This window comes from Apaloderma vittatum, unplaced genomic scaffold (genome assembly GCF_000703405.1).
Source record: "Apaloderma vittatum isolate BGI_N311 unplaced genomic scaffold, ASM70340v1 scaffold4850, whole genome shotgun sequence".
NCBI classification, from domain to species: Eukaryota; Metazoa; Chordata; class Aves; order Trogoniformes; family Trogonidae; genus Apaloderma; species Apaloderma vittatum.
Window position 1 is genome coordinate 252,722 of NW_009693915.1, and position 16,077 is coordinate 268,798.

Genomic DNA, 16,077 nt, shown 5'->3' on the forward strand with positions numbered 1-16,077 from the left:
AGATTGTCTGAGCATGTGAATTTTGAGCACTAAACATGATACAGAAACAAGAATATTTTTTCCAGCAGAAACTGGTGACTAATGCAGCTTTCCTCCTTAAAAAATATTTACTTCAGCTGGACTTTCTCTTGGCAGAAATTTGTGGAAAAATTAGGTATGTCCCAATAAATATTTATAAGAAAAGAAATGTTTTACCTAGCTAACAAAATGGAATTGACAACCTTCAGCGGTGGTAAAGTCTCACTTGGAGTAGAACTAGAGCAAGGTAACCATTTTCTTTTGTATGTATATAAATAAGTATATATATTTCCTAGTACTGTGATAATAGCCTTATACTAAGCCAAATGTGGTTATAAATCATGTCTAGCATCTTGTTCGAGTAGTATGTCTGGGCAAGTACGTCCCGCCTCCCCATCTGTTTGACTGATATTTTTCTCTGAAATCCCAAAAGGTGAAAGCATTTAAGTTAAATAGTCACACAGCTCTAATTGTGAACCTGGGGGTAGCTCTGTGTGTCACTTCTTCCATCACAAACCGTGTCAGCTACCGAGGAAGCGCTTGAGCACAGCTTAAAACTCATAATGCCTAACATTTTCCTTTTACCTTGCATCCTTTTTCCCTAGCTTTTACTTCAGAGTTTGTAATGAGAAGGACTCTACAACCATAAACGATATTTTTCTAATAGATTGTCCGCAGAAAGGTTTGTCACTGGTGCCCTTGACTCAGTCTGGTGCTTTGTTCTTTTTCTAGCTTGCACAGACAAAGAGCTGAGGAACCTCGCTTCACGGCTAAAAGACTGGTTTGGGGCTCTTCATGAGGATGCGAATCGTGTCATCAAACCCACAAGCTCGGAGACGGCACAAGGCAGTAAGAAAACACCTTTCCTGTTGATCGTTGGGTGTTGTAGGCAGCTTCCCAGCCTGAGAGAGCATCCAGCTGATGCTGTGCTCTCCCCGGCCCAAACCACACTAAATCTGGAGGCAGAGACAGGGAGACAAGTTCATCGGGCAATTAACTGTGTCGGAAGGCTGTGGAGATCACATCTACGCTAGTAAATAAAACCACTCAGGGACTTTTCTCAAGCCCTTAGTTCGTGTCCATGCGGTTAAACTCCATCACCCTCCGCATAGAATCATAGAACTATTTTGGCTGGAAGAGACCATCAAGATCAGTGTGACTGCATCCGGATCTCTTCTTGGGGATGGGCCATGGTGTATACTTACCCCACAGGTTATAATCAGGCGTTTTCTGTCCAAATGCCAGTGGCATGAGCCAAAACCATACCATACAAGCATAGGGAAAATTATACCAATGTTGGTAAAGACTCAATTCACTTTTATTTTGCAATTTCCTGCTAGTACCTTAAATAAGAGAAAGAATAATAAAAACATCCACATAGCAAGCACAGAACTGGAATAGTTAAATAGTTTGGAAAGCAGGAATTTATTGTGTCCTAGGTATTTAATAATTACATCTGTGCTTGCTTTGATTTTTTTGGTTTTTTTTAAGGAAGAAGGAAAATTAAGTTTAGAGGGCATTTACTCTCTGTGGGTTAAGCCAACATGACTGATTTTGATGTCATTTACCCACCAGGGAGGGGAAAGATTCAGATAGCAGCATCAAAAGAGGTCATGTTCATCAGAGAGCAGATGCGAATTTATTTTCTGTAGGACTCATTAATCCTTTTAAATAGCGTGTCCCAAAACACGTGGCCCCTTGGGCTGCAAAGTAGGATGCACAAGTTTTATCGAGGTTTGTGACTCACCTTGACCTCACTGCCCTGATTCTCTGCAACAAGCTGCCTAAAGCCAGGATCTGCCCACACAGAATTTAACAGGTTCAGTCAACAGCTCCCTTTTACAGCCCTTTTGATGCCCCTGCCTGGTTTCCCAGTGGTATGAGACTGGAGAGGCTAAAGCCAGAATATACTACAGGCTATATTGATCAAAACTGTGCTCCAACCTCATTAACGCCAAGTAATTGTGTCTTAAAACTACGTGGGGATACATGTTCTGTGTAAATGATCATTTTTATATGTACCCTGCTTTCTGCGGTATACGCAACAAAGTCAATGTCTTTAAAACCATACATCACGTTTATTCTCCTTATTTCTTAAACGATTCTCTAAAAAAGGATATTATCATGCAGAGGAAGCTGAACCAAAAAAAGACAGCTGAGTGTACAGCTAATCGTGACTTCAAGATGTGAATTCATTTCCAACCCCGTGACAGAAAACAACAGAGATTTAAAACTTTGTCTGAAGTCTTTCAGGCCTGGAACCACGTGAAATCTCATTTTGTCAGTGCCAGAATAATATTTTTCGTGCAGATGACCTGTGAGCTCATGAGGACCTCACCAAAGGCCACATAATTGGGTCACAATTTCAGTGAGAAAAATGGAAAAACGTACCTGGTAATTCTGCAGTGTTTGCTCGGATTCACAGAGGAACTGTTATCTCTTTTTAGTTTAGTTTGATTCTGGCAGCTCTTACATGAAAGGCTGCCGTGATGATCTTAAATCTCAGCAATGTTCATTTTTAGACTGTTAACTTAGTTTGGCACATTTTCTTATTTTCTTATGTGTCAGTTTAAAAAGAAAAAAAAAAGAAAGAAACTATCAGTTAAGATGCCCAAACCATTTTTGAACACCATAAAACTTGGAGTTGTTTTTCTTTTTAAGAGTTTACAACAGTATTTATGAATTAGTATGTATGTGCATTATTCTGCAGCTCAGATTCTCTCTGGCAGCACTGAAAATGCACACAGAGTAAGGAAGGCAGTATCTGGCTCCCTCTAACTTCAGCTTCAAACGTTTGCAAAAATGAAAGACATGTTAAATGTGGCTCAGAATTCAAAGCAAAGTTCACATACTCAAGCTGAAAAAAAAAAGGAATTTGTGTGAATCCTGGCAAACAGGACACACGCAGCTCTGGAAATAGGCTGCGATGTACACATTGCCCTTTTTTTTATTGCTCTGCATGTGTCGCCCTCCTCACTAGGCTGATCACTTCATTAAACTCAACTGGTTTGGTTATGCCTGTAGAGTCTTAAAAGGCATGTACGTCCTCCAAGTAATCCATTTTGGGTATGCCCCTGTGGCAGTAAAAGGAACAGATGGTGGGATGCGATGACTACGATGCCTCGGACACATCAGCTGTCTAGAGAAGGTGTTCCAGCAGAGATTTCTCTATGCTACATTAAATTTTCAAGATGTTACTGTGGGTGTAAATAAGCTTTTTAGGCGTATTAAGTTCACCCTCAGGTGAAGAAAAAAAGTACACTTGTTTTAAAGAAAAAACAAACTCTTGAAAGAAAAGGGCAAGTCATTGCGTTGGAAATCTCAAACATTCACTCAGTGACCCATCTGCCAGATCTCAGCAAAGCACCACGAGCCAAGAACTTCATCTTCTGCAGACTTTGTACAGTTAAAATCACCTCAGTAAATAATACAAGCAACTCAGGGACATGCTTTGACATAAGGAAATAATAAAACTAATTAGGTAGTAAGATCAGATTCAAATTGCTCCTGAGCCTGTTGATAATTCATAACATTCCCATATTGTATCTAGGTAGTCTCTCTGATTTGGAGTGGGAGTTGTTCTTCTTTTACTAGAGGTCTATGCAATATAAAGGGTTTTTTTCTGGGGAACATTTCTTCTCCTCCTTCTTTTATTTTAAGTGATGGGGTAAATTAGGTTAATTATTCCCCTGTTAATTTAATTGTAGTGTACTTTAATAAAATAAAATTGGCTTATGTAAGTCAACTCTTGAAGGGGAAAATAATTTTATGTGCCAGAAGGTGTATTTATTTTTAATTAGGATTTTCACTTAAAGACTTCTTTTTAAATTTAATTCCATTTTAATTCAGAGGAGGTGGCGCATTTTACGTATTAATGGGATAAGAGACTTTTACACGCAGGTCACTGGTTGGATTTCATTCCAGATCGGTAGTAAATGGAAATTGTTAGGATGCTGAACAGCTGTCAGTCAGAAAAAGCAACATGATGGTCTCAATCCAGGTCCTTGTGAGCGGGTGTCCAAATGAGGGCAAGCACCAGCTCAGCTGACACTCATTGGCATCTGTGTTGGCAGCCTCTGCCAAGGAGCCAAGAGCAGGAGGGATATGGAGGCTGCACCCGCCCGAGGCACTGCGGGGCTGAGCTGGGGCACAGAAAGATGCAGAAAAGTTCTCACTGAGGTTACTGCTGTTCCAGGTCCGTTGTGCTAGAAGCCTGAGCGATTACCCAATTCATTACAGAATTACAGTACGTGGTTTATTTCGTACAGCATATTACTTCGTATTTATAAGTACAGCAAAAGGCTCCAAAAAGGCGTTAATTCATTCAATATCTCTTGGCCTCACCAAGTCGATGGGAGCCGGGAGGTCCTGGTGGAGCTAAGTGAGCTCCCACAACCATTTCCCTCGGCTGCCCCGGTGACACGCTAGGTCAGAGCCCGCGTTGCACGCTCGGGGCACGCTTTGCTTCCGTTCCTGCCGCTGGGTGCTGAGAGCATCCAGGATGACTGGGCTTGGACTGCAGATGCAGTGTTGCAAAAGCTGATTGAAAGGCAGCAGGTTTGACCAGGAGACAATATGGAGTGAAGGTAGATAGCAGTATTCACCTTCAACCACATACTGAGAGACAAGTAAAGAATTAACGTTTTCACTGGTAATAACTATGTAGCTAAGGGCTTTCTGTCACACCTACCACTGTAATATTTAAAGACTGCCAGACCACGCTGTCTAATAATCCAGCACTGCTTCATAATACAGCGTCTTAACAAACCCTGTCTGGGCCTCTGGTCACAGCAGTGAAAGCTGCCTTGTTTGATGGAAATTATAATCAAAACCTCTTCAACTAATGTCATTAACTGTCTTTGTAAGTGACCTTTCATGACTGTGTCTTGCATCCCAGCCCTGATGGTGTGTCACAGAGCATCTCTGTATACACATCAGTCACCGCCTTGTGATCCGCTCGGACACGTCAGTACTCAGGGCCTGCTGCTGGTGTATGTCTGAACGTAGGCTGTACGCACGGAGAAGGACTTCCCGACAGGGAGGAAAACAAGGCTCAGAAATAATCCACAGACTGCCAGGGGCGGGCAAGTTCCTGCCACGAGCTCCTCCTCCCTGCATTGGTCCTTGCCCATTAGAGACCCCCAGGGCTGAGCAACACATACTGTACTCCCTGGTTGTACAACAGACCTTGTCATTACTCACCTTAAGTGGCACAACAGGGTGCAAAGACCATCACCAGAGAGGGGATCTGTGCAGGAAAAGAGCAGCCAGTGGAACCCAGCTTTTTTTTTTTTCCCCTGGAAGCTGTTAAACTGGGATAGCTGAAGCATGTACAGATCCCAGCTCCATCCTGCAGCTGAATGATCCAGCTCTGCCTGTTTGACTACTTTAACCTGCCCCGTGGTGGGGAATCGGGCACAGCGTACACCCAGATGAGGCAGGACTGTGTGCCCCACTCCTCCACCCTTCATAAAGGCAAAGTAAGGCGTCTTAGATCCTTTCACTAAACAAGAGATTGCACAGTGACCAAATCCTGCTTGCTTTCTCCAGGTGAATAAAATAATTGAAGCCACAGTCCTAATTGCTTCAGCGAGGCAAGCAGGCTTCCTCCCTCCATCTATTCACATGGCCTTTTTCCTTTTCACTGTGCTCAAACTCGATTAGATAATGTTAGAGGAGATAACAGCACAAAAATGTGATGAAGTGTTCAGCATGATTTCTTTCTTCCCTGCCTGAGCTGCCTCTAGCCCGGAGGAAATGGTGTTACCTTCCTCCTTTCTTAGAGAAACATGTATTATGAATTACATAAACCTTCCCATTAGTTAACCCTTCTGATTGTTCCTCCGTGTCACTGGCAACCTTCAGCTGCAGTCGCATACAAAAAAGCCCAGCTTCCAGCATAAAGCAGTGCCCTCCTTTGGATTAATACTTAAAATAGCAGGTAGGTTGCAGGGCTCGGACAAACTGTCAGCGTGATTCCAGCAACACCTTAGGTTTTCACTTTAACAAAGCAGCATCCTGAAATGGGACTTGACACATACAGCAAATAGGCTAAGCTTGACCTCTTTCAATGAAAGATGCAGGAAAAGGAAAAAAAGAAAACATCAGGCTTCTCCACGTCGCCCATAGCAGAAGGAATAGAGCACGGGCAGGTTATCACACAGAGCTGAAACATCAGGAGGTGCTCAGGGCTCAGGTTCCCTCTGTGCCTCTACAGCTGCAGCCAACGTGTGTTTCTGCATCTTTGCTGAAGCCAATATCCTTATTATCAGGTTTATGAGCTCTGCATTATGATCGTACTTTCTTACATCACAGATAACTTGGAAATTAGTCCGTGTTTGTGCCAAACATTGAAAAATACAGTGAAAATACAGATTTATAATGCCCTGTCTCATTTGTGAAGGATGGCAATGCCATTGTTTTTGTGAAGACTGCAGAATACTGGAACATGTATCTCATACACATTGTAGGTATCTGTATGCATGACTTGGCCTTTCTGTGGTAATTGCTGCTGGTGCTGCAGTTTTTTAAGGTTCTGGGCTATTAAAATGAAGCATGATGATGCTTTCCAAAGCACTGGAGGAGCAGAATCCTGTACTGTTGCACAATCCTGAAGGCTGCAAGAAGGAATCACACTGGTACAGCACGCAGGAGCGTGGGCAGCTCTCTGGAGCTCTCAGCCATTCTTCCAAGGGGTGCAAGCAAAGGAGATGCTTCGTCCTTCCTCTCCCCCTTCCCCACCCCAGACAGCTCACAGTCCAGATCAAAGCATTCTGTTGTCCACCGCGGGCGGCAGGCTTTGAAGAGTAAAAAGCTAAGATGAGAGGTAGAAGGTGAAAGCACAGTAGGAAAGAATTTGATCTGGGACATGGAAACAGCCCTGGGAAACAGGATTTAAGTTGCATTCAGATTCAGTCTAGTTCAAAAATATGGTACATGCGGCCTGTTCTCATCATATTTTGGTTTCCTGGAACAAGGCCAACCCACTTGAACTGACAACAGGGAATAAAAAAAAAAAACACAACCCTATGTGAGAATTTTTTTTAGTAGAAATAACTTTGAATTACAGTAATCAGCTGTGAATCTCAGCCCTCCCCACCCTGCAGCTTCTAAAGCATGTGAGTAGTGTTCCTGTCTGTAGCTCTGCTTATTTTTTAAGCTTTATATGCTCACTTCAGTCATAGAATTTTGTTTTACTTTGGGCAAGTCAGGTTAATGTTGAGTCCAGCAAAAAGAAAGTTAGAAAGGCTTCAGCTTAGCGACAATTCCCGTGCCGTGAGTGTGCTGGGGTTCAGTCGGGGATATAGATACTTGTCTTCTTGCAGGATTTGACACCAGCATCCTACCCATCTGTAAGGATTCCTTGGGCTGGATGTTCAACAAACTTGACATGAACTACGACCTGCTGCTGGATCCCTCGGAGATCAGTGCCATTTACCTGGATAAGTACGAGCCGTGTGTGAAGCCCCTCTTCAACTCCTGCGATTCCTTCAAAGACGGAAAGCTTTCGAACAACGAGTGGTGCTACTGCTTCCAGAAGCCGGGCGGTAAGTCATGGAATTTGCAGCACAAGGAGAAGCTGTTTAAGTCTCTCTATGTTTCAGGTTTGATCTTCGAGTGATACTTTGGTAATTGGCAGTTAAAAAGCTCTTTTCTCCAGTGCTAGTGTGGCAGGGCATTGTGTAATAGTGTTTAATAGCACAGATGAGCTACATTAATATCTCCTGATTGTTAAAACAAGCAAATAGTGAGTGCCAGTGCACACAGTAAAGAAATAAGCTCTTTCGCTGATAGAAAGCTTGAGAACTTGCTCTTATTCATGCAGAAATTAGTGCATTAGCAAATCGCAGAGAGCTGGCACTATGTCAGTTTGGTGAAAAGAGGGGGAAAATGGTTTAACAATGAAAATGGCCCCTAAATACTATTCTCAAGTACAGAGTGTGTTTCGCTTTTCTTTTTTTTTTCTTTTTTTTTTAAATTCGTAATGCTAATGACATAAATTTGTTTTGCAATACTGCAAATACTCCTTTCATCCCCAGGTGTACACTAGTCTACACTGCACGTCAGCAGTGAAGCCAGTCATTACAGAGTCTGTCCCGTACCATCTGGAAACTGATTCTCATACGTTATATTTTAGGTCTTCCTTGCCAGAATGAAATGAATAGAATTCAAAAGCTAAGTAGAGGCAAGAGTCTGTTGGGTAAGTTCGATTACTTGCTATTCATTTACTCAACTAATTAAAGCTTCTGTGATTATTGTAACTTTATATGCAGTAATGGTTTTTCAATTAGAGACTAATGTTTTGAGTCGGGAATATGCACCACAGAGCGTAGGCATGACACTATGAAATTAAACAAATAATGAGATAGCAATGTACAGAACAGGTGTCAGCATGGCAACGGGTTCAGAACTAATTTACAGCTCTCTGGAAATGGAAAGCCTTGTATGCACAGAGCCTAATACTGCCTTCATCACCTCCTAGGTCAGAATAAGTATGGAGGCTGCTTGATACTCTAGCCTTCCATTTTTGAAGGGTGACTGAAGATGCCACAGTGCATTGCCAATGGGTTCATGTCTTCTTCCAGTTACTCTGCAATGCATGCATGCATTCCTTGGGGTTCCGTTTTGCCTAATCACCCTTTAAAATATTCCAGTACGTTCTGTCTATACAAAGACGGGAATTTATATCATCTCCTTTTAGGCAGCCCTCCAGGATGCTGTGTGCTGTAAGATGTGATAATGTCTGCCCCTCTCTCTATTGACTGTTGGGAGCCTGAATTAATTCATAACTTACTCTGCTCTGATGGATATCTAAAATTAGGTGAAATAAATCCCTAATGGCGTTTTCCCATTTAATTGCTAAAAAATCAGGTTGTTGAACTGAGTAAATTTAAGGTAACTAATTCTGTACCCTAAAATCACAGCATTGTGTTCTGTTTCTTATTGAAACTTCTGTCTTCGCACATTTGTGTACTTAGAGCCAAGTCACGCAAGGCATACCAATGCAGATTAAAGTCTCTGTTTACAGAAAGGACTGCCTTTCACCCTTGAGGAGTCTGGCTTACCCCAGACCCAGGCTGTCAGGCCCATGATCGAGAACCCCTGTCAGGTTCTTAACAGCCTCACGAGCTGCAGCACAGAGCACGCGTGCACATCAGCTCCGCTGGGCTGCTTTTCGGGTTGCCTTCTGCTTCTTAGGTTGCTCTCAGGTTTGAGGCTGATGTTTCCAGATACTCATTAGCAGACCCTGCAAACAGAGCTTCTGCAAAGCTCCTCTTTGCCAAACCCTGCCATTCCCAGATGCCGCCGCCGTTTGGGCTCAAGGTTCAGGCTCTGTATTAAAAATCCCAACCTGGATTTGTTGGTCTAAAATAAGAATAAACCTTCCCAAAGGCCACGGGGACTCTGGTTTAGTTCCATCATCCTTTCATAGCAAGTTCACATAACGATTAAGATGTTTCAGAGTTACAGCTCCTGCTGTTCACAGAGGTGGGAGCAAAGGGAGGATTGATCGCTCAGTTGTATGTGTGCTCCACTCAGTAAATATTTTGCATTGCTGTTCAAATGCATGTTGTGGCAGAGGAAGTCATGGTGTCCTCTGTCTCCTGAGCGTCATGATGTTCAAAGCCACCTAAAAGAATAAGAAGCTCACTTCCTAATAAATATCTTTGGCTATCCCATATTTATTTTATGCTTTGCTGTTATTTGCTATATGCAATAAATGCCATCTAGGCTGAAACATAAGTGGTTTGTTCTGGTGTGCAGGGAAAAATGATGGCTGTATTGTAGGTAGTACAACATGCAGGCATTGATAGCATGTCACTGGGATCTGATCACAATAGCAGGAGTAAAATGACAAAGTAAAAGCAGTAAGAATGGTCCCTTGCCACAAATAAGTTCTAGTCAACTCTATTAAAAAAAAAAAAAAAAAAAGATGAAAGTGGCTAAGCTCAACAAATCAAGAAATGTCAGGCATAGGTTGTTCCACAAGCTTGAAAATTATAATATAGAGAGGAACTCTTTGCTTCACCTACCTCGAAAATCTGCCTGCATAATGGCACCTGTCTGTGAGATTTTAATCTGATCTCATAGCTATTTTTACAGTGGAAGACATTGTCTTTTCAGTGACTGAAAAAATCATGCAAACGGAAACCAAATCATACACATGGCAAAACCTGTGCTTGTAGAAACAGTAAAGATTGAAAAGAGAGGTTAATATTTTCCGAGAAACTAGCCTTTAATTATTCTCTTTCCTTCTCTAGCCCTGATATATGGAGCACAGCATTTACAATCCGGGCAGTAGGCATGAAGAAGATTTCTGTTAACTTGTATCCATTGATAAAAAGAGATTATGACTTTTGATATTTTGTTCTCTATCAATTTTTCAAAATGCATGACAGTTGCAAAAAAGTACTTCAAAGCCATTGCCATTAGACATGTTGAATTTGGAGCCTTTCAAATAGAGTCTAGCATCCCAGGGGGCTGAATTAAAAAGTAAACAGCACTATTCATCTTTTCCTACCAGATTTATCTAGAGTACAATTAACTGCAGAGAGTGTACTTTTAGAGCATAGAACTGTGCAGCCTGATAATGCTTCTCCCACATCACTAAGGTAATAAATTTCTGCTCCCGTCACTATTTTCTTCTGTATCAGCCCTGTGAATTCAGCTAATATAATAGCTAATACAAGAAGCTGTGTGCTGGCTAGCACTTAATGCTGTCAGGCTTTTACCTGTTTGCTTCCTTTAGCATATAATTATTCTCTGCATGTCCTCTGAGGAAGGGGAGTATTATATAGATAAGGAAATTATGACAAAAAAAAAAAAATGTGTCTGGATCCACAAAGAGGATATAGATGCAACAGTGTTGTTCAAGTTTGTGTGGAATAATTAAATACTCCATAGGACAAGGAGAGGTGGGGGAGGCAGGATTGCCTAGCCTGAGACTGTTCGGTAGGGAGTGACTAGCATTTTGTAGGACCAGAGCACGTCCATCAGTGCTCCTCACCGTGCTTGTGGGGAAGCACCATCAGTGCAAGAAACTCTGGAGAGGAAAACTTTCTCTTTCCAAAGTCTGCAGATGTTCTCCAAAGCCAAACCAAATTATGGGGTGAAATATTCCCACTAAACGGTCTGACTGGATGCCATGCTCCAGAATAGCAGAGCCTCTAGACAGAGCTTATTTGTAATGAACACAAGGACTTGTTTGTGTAGGATTTCCAGGACAAGGCATCATGCTGCACAGCACTTGCCCTCAGCGGCTCTGTCCTCACCAGATTATCACCTGCACCTGACACTTTGGGGAAAACATGCTGTAACTTTCCCTCTGATGGCTGGAAAATACTGTGGCACAAATTTCTCATGCAGAAGGAAAAGTACCATCTACTCCTCACAGTGACCCAAAGCGTGAGTCCTTTCCACACACAGTTATGTCGGCAGTGGGCAATAATTTATTTTTAAATCTATGTTTTTTACAGGCAGCGTGGAACATTTTAATACTTTGCAAGCAACACAGTGAAACTCTCCAAAAATGGTGTAGTTTCAGAGAAAGGAAAGGTTGAGTTGCACAAGGAAGAGAGAAAGCAAGAGACAGTTTAAAATGCAGAGTCCGTTCTCTTCTCACCCCAAATTGCCACTGAGGTTCCCCCTTTGATTATTCTCTAGATTTGGATGCTCATCTGATGTAACAGGGGAGCTCTAGTGCCACAAGTACAGCTGTGCTGATTTACAGCAGCTCGACATCAGCACCTGAGCACTTGTCCCAGGGTTGTGTATAGTCTGGTAAACACCTGAAGTGCTGAAAAGAGAGAAGACATGAGTAGAAATACAAAAAAAAAAAAAAAGCTTTCTCAATCAATATTGAAATAAAGGATTGAACAGTGAGCATTAACTTCCAAAAACCTGCAAAGGTACATGCACGTGGTTATTAGAATGATTTTTGTACCAATAGTGAAAAAGAGTCTTTGGTGGGCATCATTATGCTTACATTTGTACATGAACTTAATGGTGGTAACTTATAAGCACACATGCTATAAGATAATATTTTGAAGTTACTAAAAATACTCTCTCCAATGGATGTGAAGTGGTCTCCAAAACTGATCGGATCTTCCAGACCTACATTAGCAGCACTCAAACATTAGACAAGATCTGCAGTTTGATGAGTTTGGAAGTCCAAGGATCCACTTTATATACCTTTGTGTGTCTGTGTGCACACAGGAGATTGACTGACTTCTACTTTTATGACTTCTATGTAGGAAATTTCATGACATGTGGGAAGCACCTTCTCATTCATTTTTAGGAAATTTTGTGACATGTGGGAAGCACCTTCTCATTCATTTTGTCCGTGAGAAACGTAGTGGAAATAGGCACTCTGGCACATGAACTGTCTGAAGAGATGCTATACACACGGAACAGGTTAAAAGACTTACTGCACAACCAGTAAATCACTGGTATCATGAGAAACGTAGTGGAAATAGCCCCTTTGGCACATGAACTGCCTGAAGAGATGCTATGCACATGGAACTGGTTAAAAAACTTACTGCACAACCAGTAAATCACTGGTATCTTGGACAAAGCAGAAAAATACTTTTTCAAAAATCATTTGAGAAAAGAAATTTGGAGGCAAGGGTGGGCTTCTGCCACGTTTCAAATTGAAGCAATTGGCAAAGAAGGGACTGGAGGCAAGGGTGGGCTTCTGCAATGTTTCAAATTGAAGCAATTGGCAAAGAAGGGAAAACGACTGGGCTGACCTCCCCTGGGAATAAAGCTAACCCATCTCGATCCATCTGCTGAAAACGATGGGAACAATAAGATGGGTTTCTCCTGAGAGCTTCCCTGTCTGCAGAACCCACAAGGAACCACAGTCCACAAGGCTGAACTATGTTGGTTTTTATTGCGAGACAAACCTCGGGCTTCAGATCCAAAGACTTCAGATCCTGTTGCCCCTCTCTATAAAGCTCATGCATTATTTCTTCTTTTATACATGGGAACTCCCAGTGAGTTGGAAGTTGTGCTTGAGATTAGTATGAATAGCAAGCAGATGGCAGATACCTTCCAGGGATAATTACAGTGTTGTGGGAGGACTTAGATGATAAACACTGAAGGAGTGCAAATGGAAGGGAAATGCAGAATTAATGAAGTTGGGGTAATAATGCAGGTGGGAAGAAAAGTTTAAAAACTGAAAGGGCTCTGTGGGAATATTAATCATTCAGGGACAGACTGAACCTGCCTCTAATACCATGTGCCAAACATTTAGGCACTGTGCAGTGACCAGAGTGGCTGAAAATAGTTAATCATATGTAATTTCAGCTCCCTTTTAGGCACCAAATAATTACATGTATTTTCTTGCCAGCATTGTAAAGATCTTCATGTAAATAAGTGACAAGTTCATAATACTCTCCATACCTGCTTGCTCCTACAGAGTCTTGCATTGCTGATTGTACCTTATATTTTATTCAGGTGCTTTCATCCCCCGGTGCAATGAAGAAGGTTATTACAAAGCCACTCAGTGCCACGGCAGCACAGGGCAGTGCTGGTGTGTCGATAAGTACGGGAACGAGATAGCTGGCTCAAGAAAGCAAGGGACAGTTAGTTGTGGTGAGTAATGACACGCTTTCCTCTATAAAAAAAACAAGAATTAACACTGTTGTAAAGCCCTGCCATCTCGGTATGATGGAGTGTGATAACAAAAGCGACAACAGGAAAACATGACTGCCAGTGTCAGGAGTGCTTCTGTGTTTTCCTATTCAGACTACAAATGGGGCCCTTCTATACATGCCTGTTAATTTCTATACATGCCTGCTAGCTTCTATACATGCCTGCTAGCTTCTATACATACCTGTTAGTTTCTATACATGCCTGTTAATTTCTATACATGCCTGCTAGCTTCTATACATACCTGTTAGTTTCTATACATACCTGTTAGTTTCTATACATACCTGTTAGTTTCTATACATACCTGTTAGTTTCTATACATACCTGTTAGTTTCTATACAGCCCCCCCAGTCCGAAGGACTGGGGGGGCTGCAGCAGAAGCTAACAGGCAATAACCACTGATAAGAAAGTGCTACCAGCCTGGAAAATGTAGTAGGTAATATCAAAATTCAGGTTTTGGGATTGCTTGCAGTGTATGGTTATGAAATATATTGTTCTATATAGTCTGGAATGCACATTTGCTGGGACTTCATGAGGAATGTCTTTCCACCCAAAGAAAAGGCCTAAATGTGTGAATTTTTATACATTAGCAGCCAGGCTCAATAGAATTGCTGACGGGCAAATATTACGTAGGTATGTGAAATCATCAATTAGCTGTTACACCTAGGCAAGCAATATTCCAGCTGTTTTCCTTCAGAGTGCTTCAGTGGTGGCTGTGGGTGCAGCTTTCCTCTCTGAGAAGGAACAGAAAAAGCAGAGATGCCCACATACTAGGCTCAATAGCTACATTTGCAGACCGTGGTTGTTGCACTCAATAAAATCAGTTTGTGGGACATTTTTGGCCTGGTTTACAGAGTTGTGAAGGGATGAAAGTATTTACAGGCAAGTAGTGATTTTGTGGCCTGCATGCATTTGAACTGAGACTCTCCAGTTGAGTCTCGAGGAGGAGGGTGGTGCACAGCCTTTTATGCAAATTTTTCAGAGTAAATTGGTATGTGTTTATCTCAGGTCAGGCTAAAAATTGAAATTTACAGGTTGTTTCATGACTGGGTGAAGCAGTGAATTTTAAAACATTGCAAATGGCAGTGGCTTGAATGACAAGGGTAGTGATGAATGAGGGCTCGTTGTCATGTGAGAGAATGACCTTTCCTGCTCACCTGTTTCAGAAGAAGAGCAAGAAACATCAGGGGATTTTGGCAGTGGTGGATCTGTTGTATTGTTGGATGATTTGGAAGAGGAACCTGAAGAAACAAGAAAAGATAAAGAAGGGAAACTGAAGATTCATGTAAGAGCAGCTAATGAAGATGACGAAGATGAAGATGATGATAAGGATGATGAAATTGGTTATATATGGTAGTGCCCATCATAATGAGGACTCACGTTTTGCACAATATTGCAAGTCACATCATATCTCTGGCAATTGTATCTGAGAGTACCTGGCACAAATATTCCCTCTCTACTGAGTTACATTTTTTATAGTCTATTTAATTTGGAAGACAACTTCTTTTCCTTTCTTTTTTTTTTTTTCCCCCCCAGCAAGGACTGTTCGGAATACAGCTTTTGTTCAGTTGGTTTGGTGGATTTTTGTTCTATCCACAGGGGCAATGAGGTTTGTTTCAAAACCATTTCATGTCTTAATCCTCACTTGCACAATTATGAAATGTATCCTGTGAAAGATGAATCACAGAAGGCGCTCAGCAAACCAATACAAGACTTAGGCACCCTTTTCATGTTAGAGAATTTGTGTTATAAATTGTTACCTGGATCATATCAGAAACAGTTCTTTTTCTTTCATGAAGAAGGTAAAGAAGGTGCCTCATTTTCCAGTCAGTATTTGTTCTGTTCCAGTAAAGAGTAAGTCTCTGTGGATAATGACCCCTGCGCAGCACCAGGGGTTTGATCCAGAAAGAAGCCCATGGGCAGGATTTTCTCTTCCTTACATTCTCTGAATCCAACAGGCTTAGTCCAGCCCACATTGAAGGCAAAGCTCCCACCAGAGCACAGATGAGCTCTGTGGCACTGTTTATTTGCTTGAGGAGCATGGCCTTGATCTTAAAAGTTGCTGAGAACCTGAGGCTCTCATGGACCAAGCCCTACAGGCAGGGAGCAGAGTCTATCTGCCTTTCCCTGTGCTTGAGAAAAGAGTGTTTTGAGAATTTGTGGCATCGTAACCACCTCCAGAGCTGTTCCTCAGCTGCTGTCTGAACTCGTTCGCTCACACACTTCGCATCTGCCTGTTCTTCATCTACTCTTGGCAATCCCTCATTCCAAAGTTACAAAGCTGTGAAAGACACTAACGGTCAAAAATAATAAGCTGTCATCTCTTTAATTTAAATAGTTAACATCTATTTGGCCTATTTTAAAAAAAAAAAAAGCAAATTTTGATGGTCATATTTCAAAAGCATA

The 16,077-nt window shown here is 41.9% G+C and overlaps 1 protein-coding gene across 1 annotated transcript in view; it reads left to right on the top strand.

Moving 5' to 3' along the window:
- Window positions 1-15,338, top strand: part of SPOCK1 (sparc/osteonectin, cwcv and kazal-like domains proteoglycan (testican) 1) — a 268,007-nt gene extending 252,669 nt beyond the window's left edge. Inside the window, exons 6-10 of the mRNA XM_009865464.1 lie at window positions 751-867; window positions 7,344-7,565; window positions 8,156-8,218; window positions 13,477-13,614; window positions 14,838-15,338. Of these exons, the coding sequence (XP_009863766.1) occupies window positions 751-867; window positions 7,344-7,565; window positions 8,156-8,218; window positions 13,477-13,614; window positions 14,838-15,028 (731 nt within the window). The 3' untranslated portion in view covers window positions 15,029-15,338. The remainder of the gene's footprint in view (window positions 1-750; window positions 868-7,343; window positions 7,566-8,155; window positions 8,219-13,476; window positions 13,615-14,837) is intronic.
- The last annotated feature ends 739 nt before the right edge of the window (window positions 15,339-16,077 follow it).